At 36.4% G+C, this 14128-nt stretch overlaps 1 protein-coding gene across 1 annotated transcript; it reads right to left on the minus strand.

Moving 5' to 3' along the window:
• Positions 1 to 9091: 9091 nt before the first annotated feature.
• LOC142341696 (protein Churchill-like) lies at positions 9092 to 13527 on the minus strand. Its single transcript, XM_075392851.1, has 3 exons — positions 13406 to 13527; positions 13047 to 13257; positions 9092 to 12824 (listed from the first exon to the last, which is right to left on the minus strand). The coding sequence occupies exons 1-3, from the start codon at positions 13436 to 13438 to the stop codon at positions 12667 to 12669; spliced, it is 402 nt and encodes a 133-aa protein (XP_075248966.1). The 5' UTR covers positions 13439 to 13527; the 3' UTR covers positions 9092 to 12666.
• Between the last annotated feature and the right edge of the window lie 601 nt (positions 13528 to 14128).

The raw sequence follows: 14128 nt of genomic DNA on the forward strand, positions 1-14128 counted from the left end.
TTAAGCGTGTCATTATATTCTCATAGTTTCCACGTTTCCTATTTGTTTTACAAAAATTAGTCCATCAATAATGAAATACTGTTCCACGATTTACACGAACTTGGTTTGCTTTGTTCAGCTTCATTACCAAATGTTGCATTTTTTGATAAATATGGTAATCGTGATCATAATAACCTCTTGAGAGGAAGAGAAAGAAGTGTGAATTGCCGCAACTGTTGACAACAAAAGCCCCCCCTGCAAGATCTTTTGTCAAGAATCACTCGTGCTTCGCGCAACACGTATATGCCACGTATTCAAGTAATGATTAATTGGGATATTTTATCTGTTTCTAATTATAATTCGCCATAAGCTGCATATGTAAATTTCTACCGTCTTAAAAGGAGACAAAGTTCAGCTCTTTAGTCAATGACTGTGTTTGCATGTCGTTTCGTTCTGTCAACAACTCAATTTGATTTGCCAACAACCTAAATTGAAGGAGACACTTGAAGACGGATATCGGCCTAATTGTACTCGCTCGGAGTTAACATAGGGATTGCATTTGTACACGTAAATTTGAAGCTGCTCTGCTTGAAATAATTTAATTATTTTTTTAAAGTATTATGCTTACTGTACTCTATTGCGATCCAGCGTTGAATAAAAGCCATGTAATAAAATTGGTTTGTTAACTTTTGCACTTATTTACTGTCTGTGTTGCTTTAGATCCTACAATGACACTTGGTTGATAGGGTGGGGGGGGGGGGCAACACTTCCCTACTCGCTACAATATTCATAGTGTGCAATGCTGCCCTTGGTATCGGAGTCCTCGACATCCCGCATGCTGTCCTCTCTATCGGAGATATCTACATTGCATTAGTTTGCCAGTCTGTATGTATCATCATTCCCTATATAATCATTCAGAATCCTTTAAAGGAAGGCTAATTAGAGCCTCATTTATTTACCAGAAAATGGAACGGTTGTTCATAGAGTTGGGCGATTTGAAAGTCATTTGAGCAAATTTTGGTGTTTTCCTCCTTTTCACATCAAAAATAAAATTTTCGTTTTTATTAATAACCGCCCTCATCTTTTCAGGCCGCTTTTATAGCTCTCCTATTTTTTCAATTCAAAGAACTTGAATTGTATTGGGACGCTGTCTTTTTTACGACTCGAAGAGGAGTCATGGTGATCTATTTTTTAATATCGGAGACTTCTCTTTTCGCAGTATGCAAAGTGAAATGCCGCAGGTGAAATCAATTGTTTATGTCAATCTGCTGAACAGAAGTGAGAATCAGAGCGAAAGGGAATGGTTTTTGTTCATGCAGTATTATAAGAGAGCGAGAAAAGTGATTGTGCAAAATATCCGGTAAGCGAGCGATATTTTTTGATAACGTGCGGCTTTTTCAAAGCTTTTTTTGAAGATTTAACTCTAACTTCTGCAGCCAAAGCTGCTTGTTTCATCTATTTGGCCTGTTAATGCTATGTTTTGAAGTAATTTTTACAATGCGTTGCAAATAGTACGCTTTTAGATATTTTGAGCAAAGTTTGCCATTTTATCCTGTGAAATGCTTTTTAGCACTTTTTAAGGTCTTCTTCATTTTTTATATCAATTTGGGTGTTTTGAATTGCTCTCGAATGTAAAGCAATTATTCTAAACGTGTGTGTCTGTTTCATGCAAATTTTTTGCTTGACGGTTTTGCGTTTTTCTTCTAGAATCTTTGACTTCTGAAGTGACTCTTTCATGCACTTTTCATTATTGAGTGATTTCAGTTGTTCTCACTTCGAAGTAAATTTTTAAGTTCAAACAAACTGATTGTTAGAAAACCGATAACAAAGCCCTGAAAGCCGAGTGGTTAATGCCTCTGTCGCTGTGAGGGAATCGAACTCTAGAGGTCGGGTTTTGAATCCTACCTTCGGCTGATTTTTTCGCACATATAGCGAATTTTATTTAGGCGACAGCCCCTGAGTTATATTGCGTCGTCTGTCATTTTTGAGCAACTTTTCTGACTTTAAGCGGTTTATGCATATGGTTCAGCTTAGTTTTTTGTAGTGTATTTGGTGATGTTATGACTTGACAGATATTGATTCTGAGCTGTGTTCGTTAATGAAAATGAATACTTTTAGTCAAAATTTGGCTACATTTAGTCTGTTTTTTAAAAGAATTGTTGCATAGTTCCTTTGATTTTAGCTTTTTGCTAGAGTTGTTTGTTTGCTATTTAATCGACAGATATTAAATAAGTTTTGTTACCAAGAGGTGACAATTCAATATTTAATAGTGCAGTTTAAATAAGATAATAAATCATTCCAGTTAGTTTTCAATAGCCGCAAAGCAATATCTGGGGATATGATATATTCGTTTTTTTTCTTGGTTTTTTGTTTTGTCATCGATTTTTTATTTTAAGCATTTGAGGTCACATTTTTTCAAATCTGATTTTTATTCATTTCTTTGTGCTATTTCAACTAAATTGCGTGCGTGATATCATTTTAAATCATAGTGGAGCGGGTTTGTTTGTTCATTAGCGTGATTAAGAATTTGGTCACCTTTGACTTTTCTCACTCTTAAATTGACCTCCTCACTCAAATTGACCTCCTCAATTTGACTTACTTACTAACTTTACTAAACTTTAAATAGATAAGGTCATTTGAGTTTGTGTTACTTTAATTTAAAGTTTTTTGAGAGAAGCTAATAGAAGCAGCAGAAATTTAAAAGGATTTAGATTTAATAAAGATAATTCTTTTTAAGTTCGTTTGAACCTTCTTTTTAAGACTGTGGATTATGAAGCTCCTGTGGCTATTTTCTGGAAAACGGTCAGCTGTTTTTCATGTTGTATTTTTTTTGTTGTTGATTAAGATGTATCTGCTGGCAGGCCTTGGATTGGTACCTGATAGAGCAGGGAAAAGTTTTAGAGGATTGTTGCTGAGCAATTGATGAGAGGCAGCATTTTGCTTTTCTTTGCAATTTTTAAGAACGAAGATTCTATTTTTTTCATTCTCAGCTTTCATAGTTTGTACCGTTTTGTAAATTTTTTTAATGGGTTCTTGTTACTTGAATATTGACTGTTTTTCTGCAAAATTTTTGCCAATAATTGTTTTCGGTGTTGCAACTTGAAAGAAAATATATCAGATCTTTAAACATGTTTTAACAGACAATTTGTTTGATGAGTTGTTGGCTGTCGTCTAAGTGAATATGTACTTCGAGTTTGTTCCGGAGTTTTCCGGCTGTTTTTGTGAGATCTGTCAACTTTTTTTGAGATCTGTTAACAGATTTTCAAATTTTTTGATGTCAAATTTGAGTAATAATTTTGATCACGTCGAAACAAGAAGTGGAGCAAAAAAGCAACTGTTTTGCAGCGTAAATATTTTTTGCTCTGATTTCAAAGTAGAGCGAGAAAACGATGTTTGACCAAAAATCGCTTACTCGCTAGTAATTTTTCGTTCACAAGCGCAATTATAACATCAATTTTTTTAACGTTTTTCATATCGGTTTATAACCACCCTCATCTTCTCAGCTAGCTATTATAGCGCGTTTGTTTTTAGTTTCAAAGAATTCGAATTGAATTGGGTCGCTGCCTTTCTTACTGGAAGAGTTTTGGTGATAATTTTTTTATATCTGTGACCTCATTTTTGACAGTATGCAAAGTCAAATGCCGCACAATAAAACAATTGTTTAGATCGATCTGCTGAACAAAAGTGAACATTAGAGCGCCAAGAGAAGGCTTTTTGTCTATGCAGTATACTAAAAGAGCAATGAAAGTGATTGTGCAAAATTTCAGCAAAGCGAGAGATATTTCTTAATAACGTGCGGCTTTTTCAAGGCATTTTTAAACAATTTTAACTCTAATTTTTTCACCCAAACCTGCATGTCTCATCTATTTTGGCTATTGTTTCTATGTTTTGAAGTGGTTTTTACTGTCCGATGCAAATAAAACATTTTTGTTACAACCAAATGACGTCGCAACTTCTTCAAATGTGCTCTTTGTTCATTCGTTCATGCAATATCTACTGAACTGCGTGCGTGACGAAATTTTTAATTCTAAGTAAAGCAAGTTTTTTTTGTTCATTCACGTGATTAACTTTTTGGCCACAGGTAACTTACATCCATCTCAAATGTAACCCCTCACCTGATATTGACTTTCCAGGTAATTTGATAAGGTCATGAGAGCTTGTGTCACTCGAATTTAAGGTTAATTAAGAGAATCTAATTGAAGCAGAAACAATTTGACCAGATTCCTAATTACTGAAAAGAAATTTTTTTAGTTTTTTTTTATTTTTGAGATTGCAGATCTACGAAGCTCTTGCTGCTATTTTCTGGCGATTTGCCAGCTATGTTTTCATTTTTTTTTGTTTTCAATTGTTGATTAAGATGTCTCTGCAGGCAGGCCTTGGATTGGTCACTGATAGAGCAGAGAAAAATTTTAGAAGGTTGTTGCAGAGTAGTTGATTGGAAGCCGCATTTTGCAGGAAACTTTTTAAACGAAAAAATTGTTTTCTTTGTTCTCGTTTTTCTCAGTGTGTACCGTTTTGCAGTTTCTTATTGCTAATTGTAATTTGAAAAAGGACTATTTTTCCGCAAGTTTTTTTGCCAATAGAGTTGCAACTTGAGAAGAAATTTATCAGATGTTTCAGAATAACTATAAATGAACAGAGGCACAATTTGGTTGATCAGTAGTTCGCTGGTGTCTGAATGAATATGTACTTCGAGTCGGTCGATTCCGGAGTTTTCCGGCTATATATTTACTAAGATCTCTTCACACGTTTTCATGATTTTTGAAGTCAAATTTGAGTGACGAAACAGGTAGTGGAGCGAAAAAGCATGTAATTTGGGGGCGTAAAAATTTTTCAGTCTGATTTCAAAGTAGAGTGAGAAAACGATGTTTGAAGAAAACTCCCTTCTTCACTAGTAGTTTTTTGTTCACATTGGGCAGTTTAACATCTTTTTTTACCGTTTTTTTTAAATTTTCTGGATCTGAATTGATGGGTTTCAATGGAATCAATGATAATAATTAATTGCTCTCGAAAGAACTTTGTAGCAATAACTGTGAACGTGTTGGTCTTTTTTATGCAAATTTTTTGCTTGACCGTTTTCGGGCTTTTCTTCTAGAACATTCTTCAACTTCTCAGGTGACTTTCACGCTTTCGTTCTTCATTGCTAAGTGATCTATATTACGCTCACTCCGAAGTTAAGCTTGTTGCTAAAATAAAATTGATTTCAGCTTAGCAACAAAAAGGTCCTGAGAGCCGAGTTGGCAGTGCTTCTGGTGAGGTATCGGGAGATCCATGGTTCAAATCCCGGCGCGACTGTTTTTGCACCCATAAAGAAAAAATTATCTAGGCTACAGCCCTGAAATAAATTGCCTCGCCTGTCGTTCGGGAGCAATTCCAGACATTAGTCGTTCGAGACATTAGTCGGTTTAGGTTTATTTGCCGCCTCAGCTTCTCAGCCTGCTCGTATAGCCCTTTTTTACGACTCGAGGAGGAGTATTGGTGGGCCGTCTTTTTTTGATCAGTAATTTTTTTGGAGTGTAATTGAAACTGGAAGTGAAGTGCATGAAAACAAAGTGTTTAGGTCAAACTGCTGAAGAGGTGAGAGAAGAGAGAGTGTTTTTCTGTCCATGCTATATTATTGAGAGGGAGCGTGGAGCGAGAAAAGTTGGTTTGAAGAAATTTTCATTTCGAGCTTTTTTTATCACTTGCGCAATTTTTAAAGCAGTTTTTTTTAGTTTAAACTCCGTTCTTATCTGTCAAAGATATCTGCACCGTTTACCCAAACTAGTAATAGTGCGTTTGTAATCTTTTTTGAGCAGCTGAAAAAAATGATTTTTTGAATTCAATTTTGTGCTATTTTGCCAAGTTTTACTACTTTTTACCAGTTTTTGTGCTCTTATTCAAATTTTTATAGCATTTGGTGAGCTCTGTGCTTCAAGCAGAACTCCCCAAATTTTGGCCGATTTGTTTAAGCAATTTTTGGCCGATTTTAAAGTTTTTGCTCAAAGTAAGCTTCTGGCTGTTGTTTCTCTTGTTCAATCATGAATTTGGAGCTATTTTCTATAGGTTTTGCTCTTAAAGCTGCTATTGAAGGTCAGAGAGGGTTGCTTGAATTATTGTCGTTTAATAATTTGTTTCAAGGTGTTAGTTGGTTAAGTACCTGAACAAAAGCATTAATTTTGTTTGCCAAATATTGGACGGGATATAGCCTTTTAGCATTTTGTGGATAAATTTGTTCAAATTTTTTGTCAAATTTCGAATGTCAATTTTGAAGAAGCTTTTTTAGGTTTTTTTCGGTTATAGACCATATGTCATAAAATTGACAGTCCGAATCTAACCCAAAAAGTCAAGTGGTCCATAAAAGGACTGGTGGTCGATCTTTCTATCTTATTTCTTTAGTTGTCTCAATTGATGAAAGGCCACAAGCGTCTATCGCGGCTATTTTCCGGCGATCTGCCGGCTATGTTCTACATTGACCTTCCTTTTTCTTTTCCTTGGTTCACTCTATATTGAAATTTTGTCGCTTTTTCTGTCAGTTGCCAGTCACTTATTGAATAAGAACTGTGTCGAATGGTTTTTGTAGGTAGTTGTTTTAGAGTCGCAATGCTCAATGAAGTTTCCTATTAGATTCTTTATCGATTTTTGTTGTCAGTTATTTTTCTGTTATTGTTTCATATTAGGTAGCTTAATCAGTTGAGGCTTATTATGTTGTTTAGAGGAGTCAATTTCGTACTCCGAGTTGTTTCCGGAAGTCTTCCAGATATGTTTTTTACTTCGTCGTACTTAAAAATTTTCGCTAAAAATAGACCACTAGACCTATCACATTTTGCGTTAGATTCGGACTGTCAAATTTGTGACACATACGGTCTATAATGAAAAAGCCCTATAAAAGCGTTTTCAAAATTAATATTCCAAATCAAAAACTCAAGAACAAGACTCAAGAATTAGGGCATTCAAGTTTGACACTACTTAGATGGACATTATTGATCTTTAACTAGTTAATCTTCACAAAGTTTAAAGCTCATTAGTGAGTTCAGAAAACATTTTTGAGATAAGTCACGAAATTGACCTAAAAGCAGAAATGACGTCACGCACACAACTTTTAACTGCAAAGCAGTAGAAGTCACTGAAGTCATTGAAAAGTTCAATTCCAAGAAGTCAGGTTGTAAGAATCATTGATGGAGACGACGAATTAAAAAATATAGCAGGATAAGTCCTGGCGTACAACTCAAAGAAATTTAATTGACTAAACAAAAACTAGACCTAGAATATCAAAAACTCAAGAATAACACCCAAGAATTAGGGCATATAAGTTTGACACTACTTAGACGGACACTATTGATCTTTAACTAGTTATGTTCACAAAATTTAAAGCTCATAAGTGAGTTCAGAAGTCAATTTTTGAGAGAAGTCACGAAATAGACCTATAAGCAGAAATGACGTCACGCACACAAATCTTAACTGCAAGGCATAAGTCACTGAAGTCATTGAAAAAGTCAATTCAAAGAAGTCAGGTGGTAAGAATCATTGACGGAGACGACGAATTAAAAAACATAGCAGGACAAGTCCTGACGTACAATTGAAAGAATTTTAATTGACTAAACAAAAACTAGACCTAGAACGGACGATCAGTGAATTGGGAAAAGTATTTCAAAAAATCAGATAAAAACAAAAAAGAAAATCAATTTGATTCTAACAAAAAACTAGGCCTAGAAAGAACTATGAATGGATTGGGAAAACCATTTAATTGCGAAAAAATTCCGATCCAAAAAATTGAAAAAAAAAACCAAAGAGAAATTGCCGCATGTGAACAAAACACCACTTGCGAGAAAGAGAAGTTTAGTGCATTCACCGTTTTCTCACTCTACTTAAAAATTAGAGCGAAATTTCACACCGCAAAACCACTCGCTTTTTTGCTCAATTTCTTGTTTCAGCGTGACCAAAATCATTGCTCAAATTTGACTTCAAAATCATGAAAATGTGTAAACAGATCTTAAAAAAAGACAGCGCACCAATAAATTCAAATTCTTTGAATTGTAAAAAACCACGATGTCCCCAATAATAGCCGCTATCGCTTCGCGGCTATTAAAAACGATCTACAATAGAACCCCTAATTTTCACGCATTAAGGTTTGTTCGAAAATTGCTCTTTTCTGTTCTTCGGTAAAAACTGTTTTCTATAGTTTCCGTGAACATCAGGAGTATCAGTTTTTATTCGGACATATTTTGGGGTAAACAAAACAACGGCAATTAACTACAGCGTGCTGTATTTTTGAAGAACTTAGATTAAGAGTTCCTGGAAAATATAGGTTAAATTATTTTTCTAAACAAATTTTTAGCGCTCTGCTTGAATTTTGTCAGTTCTTACATCCTAATTCTTTATTGTTTTGGTTAGATTGGACCTCTATTGTCTAAAACTGGAAAAAAATTAAAATCTTTCTATAAAAACTTTGAAAAGGAGAGCGCTCCCATGAAATTTTAAAATAATACTTTGTCTATTAAATATTTTTTCACACATACACGCACCCCCACACGTACACGCACACACACGCACCCCCACACGTACACGCGCACACACACACACACACACACACACACACACACACACACACACACACACACACACGCAAACACACACTCACCCACACAAACGCACATGCACGCACCCACGCACGCACGCACACACACACACACACACACACACACACACACGCACGCAAGCACACACTACCCACACACACACCACACAATTTTGTTAGACTACAAGTTTATTAAACTGTTTCCATCATTAGACTACGAGTTTATCACCACTCTTTTATCGCCACTGTTTACTTAGTAACAGTGGCGATAAAAGAGTAAGATAAACTCGTAGTCTAATGCTGAAGTGTTTTTCCAGTGTCGATCGGGCATTAAAATTTATTACACTGGCAGTTTATACAACTGCTATTATCGCAACACGTGTTGATTTAAAATATTCTTTTGTGCTTGGATACAGTTCCCAGATATGGATGCAGAGAAGCCAGTTTTTTCGCACTTACATCGCGCAATTCAAAACTCGAGTATAACGCAAACGAACGCTGAAGCTTGTTTTCAAACAGCAATGAATAGCCTCGCAAAATATTTGAGAAACAAAATAAACTCTTTAAAATTTTTTTTCAAACTTTTCTAAATGAACATACTGCATCAGCCACTATTGCAAAGTATTAAACAAATGATGACAGTTTAACACCCATATATGCAGACATATTAGTGGAGACAAAACAAAATTAGCAACACTACAATATCTTCTGTTAGCTACAGAGTCTTCAAGTTTTTGTGCATGTTATCAGCAATATCAGCATCAAAACGTACAAAACATTTAAGCAACAGCACTCAAAAATATACTCAAAAGTTGCTCAAAACAATTGTAAACTACTAAGAAACTTCATTTTTAAGGTTGGGAAAGAAACTCATTGACACATTCATAATGTCAACTATTGGAGTGAACAATTTGGCAGGCTAATAATGGAAAATAAAGTTTACAACAGCTACCGTGCCTCAAAATTATCCTAAGTTGCCCAAGGAACAAAATTTTGAAAACATCAGATGCGGAGTTTTGAGCTTGTCATTTCTATCCAAATATTCACAAACAGGCAATTTTAGTACATCTTAGGCATTGTAACAACCGAGTACATTTTAAAAATTGAGGAGTAGACTTAGAGAACCCAGGGTACGAATTTTTTCGTCGCTAAAACTTGGAGACACGTGCAATTAGCAATTAGAGACCCTACAACTCAACACTACTCGAAGAACTGAGAAAACCAGATCTCAGGAAACAAAGAGTAATTCGGGCTTTAGATAGCAAGAGAATATTAAGTTAACACTATCTTAGTTTCAACCTTTGTAGAAAACATACTGCATCTTTGTTAGCTTAGAGTCGCTGCATCATCGCAATTCATTGCTAAGCGTCCAAAATTTAAAAAGCTATCACATAGTTCTTTACAGTTAACATGATAAACATAAACCGACTAACGTCGGAAAAATGCTCTCGAATGACAGGCGGGGTGTAAATTTTTCTTGATGGGTGCAAAAACATTAGACTAAGGTCGGATTCGATCCCCGACCTCCTGAATTCGTTTCCTTCAATCCAGCAGATGCTTTACCCACTGGCCGATCAGAGACTTGTCAACGTATCTCTAAAAATTGGTTTTGGTTGAACAACAAACTTTATTTCGGAGTGAGAGCAATTGAAATCACTCAAAAATCAAGAAGTGCTTGAAACAGTCACTTAAGAAGTCAAAGATTATTCTATAAGAAAAGCGCAAACACGTTCAAGCAAAAAAAAACTGCTTCAAAAACATAGCCAGTAGAATACCGGAAACGACTCGAAGAGTCGTGAACTGGAAGCTTTTATATAACCCTTTTTTCAGAAAAACAAAACAAAAAAACAATATACAGTGTAAAAAAATTCAATTTTTAGTGAGAAACATGGGTAGTTGGAAGGGGGTAGTTTTGGGCGAAGAGGGGGGGGGGGGGGGGGTAGGTCTGGTGGGTACGCACGCGTGTGTGGGAGGGGGAAAAACTGAGCTACTGTTCAAGTCCAAAGTTTAAAAACAGAAGCCAAAAAGTCATGAAGCTTGCTCTAGCTAAAAAAAAACAGTCAGTAGAATACAGGAAACGTCGTGCAATAAAAACTCACTCATCTAACCCTGCTTACTGCAGAAATATGAAAAAAGCATTATCCAGTGTAAAAAAATCAATTTGGGTATAAATGTGGGTAGGTAGGCTGGGGATAGTTGGCGGGGTTAGGTGTGTGTGGGGTAGATGTGAGGCGATGGTAGACGAGGGGGTCAAGATGAGGGGGTTGAAAATTATTTTTGGGGTAGAAATGTGGGTGGTTAGGTAGGTAGGTAGGGGGGAGGTATTGGGGTGGGAGGTGGTTAGGTGGGGTGGGGAGCCAATCAAGAAAGACTCTAAGAGCACTTAATGACAGCTGGGCACTACCTGTTTATCCCGTTTCTGAGGACTAAAAGTCAAATGGATCAGACGAAAAATTGGTCGAGCTGAAAATTGCATTAAAAAACCGACAGGACTAATGCATTAGCTAAATTTCGTTTGAGAGCACTTAAACATTTTGTATTTAGCCTTATCAAAGACATCAAATTTTCTAGACACCCAGACGAGAGAGAAGCATTACTCCAAGAATACGTATGCTTCTTCAACACCTAACAGCAAAGACTTTATACTAGTCAGATAAGTCGTCCATTGGAAGGAGAATTTCAACGACGTCACCTCAACTGGAACCACCGAACTGGAATTGCATCCTATGGGTGTAGCCGACCCAGTGGTTGATGGAATAGAAATCTTTGTGGTTGTTGACGTTCAGTCTCCAAACAAGTAACGACTTGCTGGATAACTTACAAAAACCAACAGAACCGAAAAACAGAAGAAAAATCAAGAGCGAAGAGCAGAAAATATCAAAGAGACTAAACAAAAATTCAGCAACCCGGAAAGATGGAGCCAGCATTGGCTGACATCCAATAATCAGAAAAGAACACTTGTTATTTAAAGACTGAATTACTTAAATGTGATTAGTTTAAATGGTTAAATAATTACTCAGTATCCCTGATATCTTTATCCCTTTTAGGTGGTTACTATTCGAGTCAGACCTGATTTAACAATAAGGCATATTTCTCTCTCTTTACTCCGCTGTTGATTATATTGAGCTAAGTTTAGACTTACGGGCCAGTGCACTGTCTACTAAGAGACATAGAACTTTAATTAGTCGGGTAAGCTTTAAGATACTATTTATTCTTGAGACATCCATAGGACAAACTCCAGTTTACTATAAAAAGTAAGCTCCAGATTACGTCTTGGGGGGGTAGTTTGGGCAGGGAGGGGCTTAGATAGCTTGTGGAGGGACTTATATGAAACCAAACAATTTCGAAATGACCTTTTCACCTTGAATTACCATCAGTCCTTAGTTACTATACATTAGAAACTCAGCTATTTTTAAAGTCCATTGTTGGAAAACAGACGTCAACGTTCTAAAACAGAAGTCAACGTTCTAACACAGAAGTCAACGTTCTAAAACAGAAGTCAACGTTCGAAAACAAATTTAAATTTCAAGTCATGACTTCAGCTATAAAAAACCTGTAGAATCTCAATACTCCTCTTCGAGTCGTAAAAACCTGTAGAATCTCAATACTCCTCTTCGAGTCGTAAAAAAACCTTAATACCAATATTCCACTTCGAGTCGAAAAAGGCACGTTTACAATAAATGATTCTCATTCGAGAGCAATGAATAATTCCATTAAACGTCACCCGCACCCGTTATACGACAGAAATAGCACTACAAACAAGCCTTTTTCATCACAATTTGGGCATTTCTACAATATGCAGAAAGCAGTACCCACCGAGAACCATTATTTAAATGCATTCCAAAAACATGCTTTTCTTGGCTTCACCACAGTTGTATCTCAGACACTCGTTTTTGCCACGCAAAAAGTCACTGATATCATTCACTTATTTTTGATCAGTACCAGATCATCAATAAGTTTTAGCCTGATTTTAGATTTCAATGGGTGGCGCAAGCTAGATAACAATAGAAAGCACGATAAAAATCGTATCGGCCTTGTAAAACAAACAGACAGGCGTTAGCCTATTAGTTAAGGTGTTGTAAGAGGCTGTATTTGTGTGTTTTCAAGGTTGTGTATAAGTTATGCATGTGTCATCTGGTCATGGCTTCTGGTCGGACCTCGTCGATGTTGAAGATATCTTCGAACGTTCCGCAGAGCATACATGTCATGTCTACTTCACGTGAATGACCGTCTACGAGGACACTACAGCTGTGCTCTGCAACAACGTGACCACATGCTCCACACTCATCTTAAAATATAACGCAAAATTAAAAGGACGAGTAATCTCTCATGAACATTGACGATGGCAAACAATCTCCATTTAACAAAGTCCAAAACACAAACTGTGTTGTTGGACGATAATTCTACTAATTAATTTACACCGAGATCGCACAGAACCAATTACGCTGGTGGTGACGGATTGAATATTAGTAAAGATTTTGGTAGCAGTTCGCTAAATTAATTATCGTACGGTTGAAGCTGACAGTTCGTCGCCTGACACATCTGCTGCTCTGTTGTTGGTTGTGGTTATGACACCCTGATAGCACAGACGAGGGAGATAGCTTCTCCACATTCTCCTCATAATTTTTCACCACCAATTCCCTCCGCCCACAACCCACACATGCTCTGAAGTTCCCTTTCGCTTCCTCAACGTTTGCTGCACTCAATATGCGCTCTGATATCTGATAAAAAGAACAGATATTGTTTTTATCTTTTAAATAGCTTAACATCATTATTAGGATTGGAAAGTATTTTTCATAAATAAAAATGACTAAAATTTACAAGACATCAACTACATCCATATATACACGAGTTCCAGAAACAACTTACAGGGAAGTCAGCTTTGACGCATGTCAGACACATAACGTGTCACCTTTTTGTCTTTTCGCACGAGCAGCAACTATTCTGCACTGTGAATTTCTTTCCTTGCTTTCCGGAAACATAACATATCTGAAAAAATCAAATCCAATCGTAGCCTTGGAAATAGGTTACCGTTTAAAGTGATTTTCCTTTAAAATGACTAATTTTGCAAAAGGCTACTTTCCGACGCGTTACTTTCCGAGGGAAAGGAGTCGAGTGCGGATCATGCAAAAACTGGTTTCATGCAAAATGCCAAGGTATCACTGACACAGAATATCAGACCATGCAGGAAATTGTTTGATCTGTTCCTATTGTACAGAAAAAGGTAGAAAAGAGGACACACTGGAATTGAAATTATTCAAGAGGTATGTGGATGACATTGTGTACGGTAAAGGGGAACCCTCTAGATTACCTTGAGTATGCAAATTCTCTTCATAAGAACTTACAATTCACTATTCAGACACCAAACGGAAGTGGACACATGGCATTCCTAGATCTAAACATAAACCTAAACGAAGATAGAAAACTCAGCTGTCATTGGTATCAAAAATCAACTGATACCCGCATAATCCTAAATTTCCGTAGCTGTGCACCGTTACAACATAAGAGAAATGTGATTCAAGGGACTGTGCATAGGATTTTTAATGCGACCAGTGACTGGCAATCCTTTGATGTAGCTCTTAAGATCTGGAC

Source organism: Convolutriloba macropyga, chromosome 6, assembly GCF_964194025.1.
Source record: "Convolutriloba macropyga chromosome 6, txConMacr16.3, whole genome shotgun sequence".
NCBI lineage: Eukaryota > Metazoa > Xenacoelomorpha > Acoela > Convolutidae > Convolutriloba > Convolutriloba macropyga.

Excerpts from the sequence above, each read along its gene's own strand:
- LOC142341696 (XM_075392851.1), bottom strand. The coding sequence starts at position 13,438 with ATGTGTCTGACATGCGTCAAAGCTGACTTCCCT. Across the intron at positions 13,258-13,405 it reads GCGTCAAAGCTGACTTCCCT|ATATCAGAGCGCATATTGAG; the intron begins GTAAGTTGTTTC and ends TCTTTTTATCAG. Across the intron at positions 12,825-13,046 it reads ACGAACTGTCAGCTTCAACC|ATGAGTGTGGAGCATGTGGT; the intron begins GTACGATAATTA and ends TTATATTTTAAG.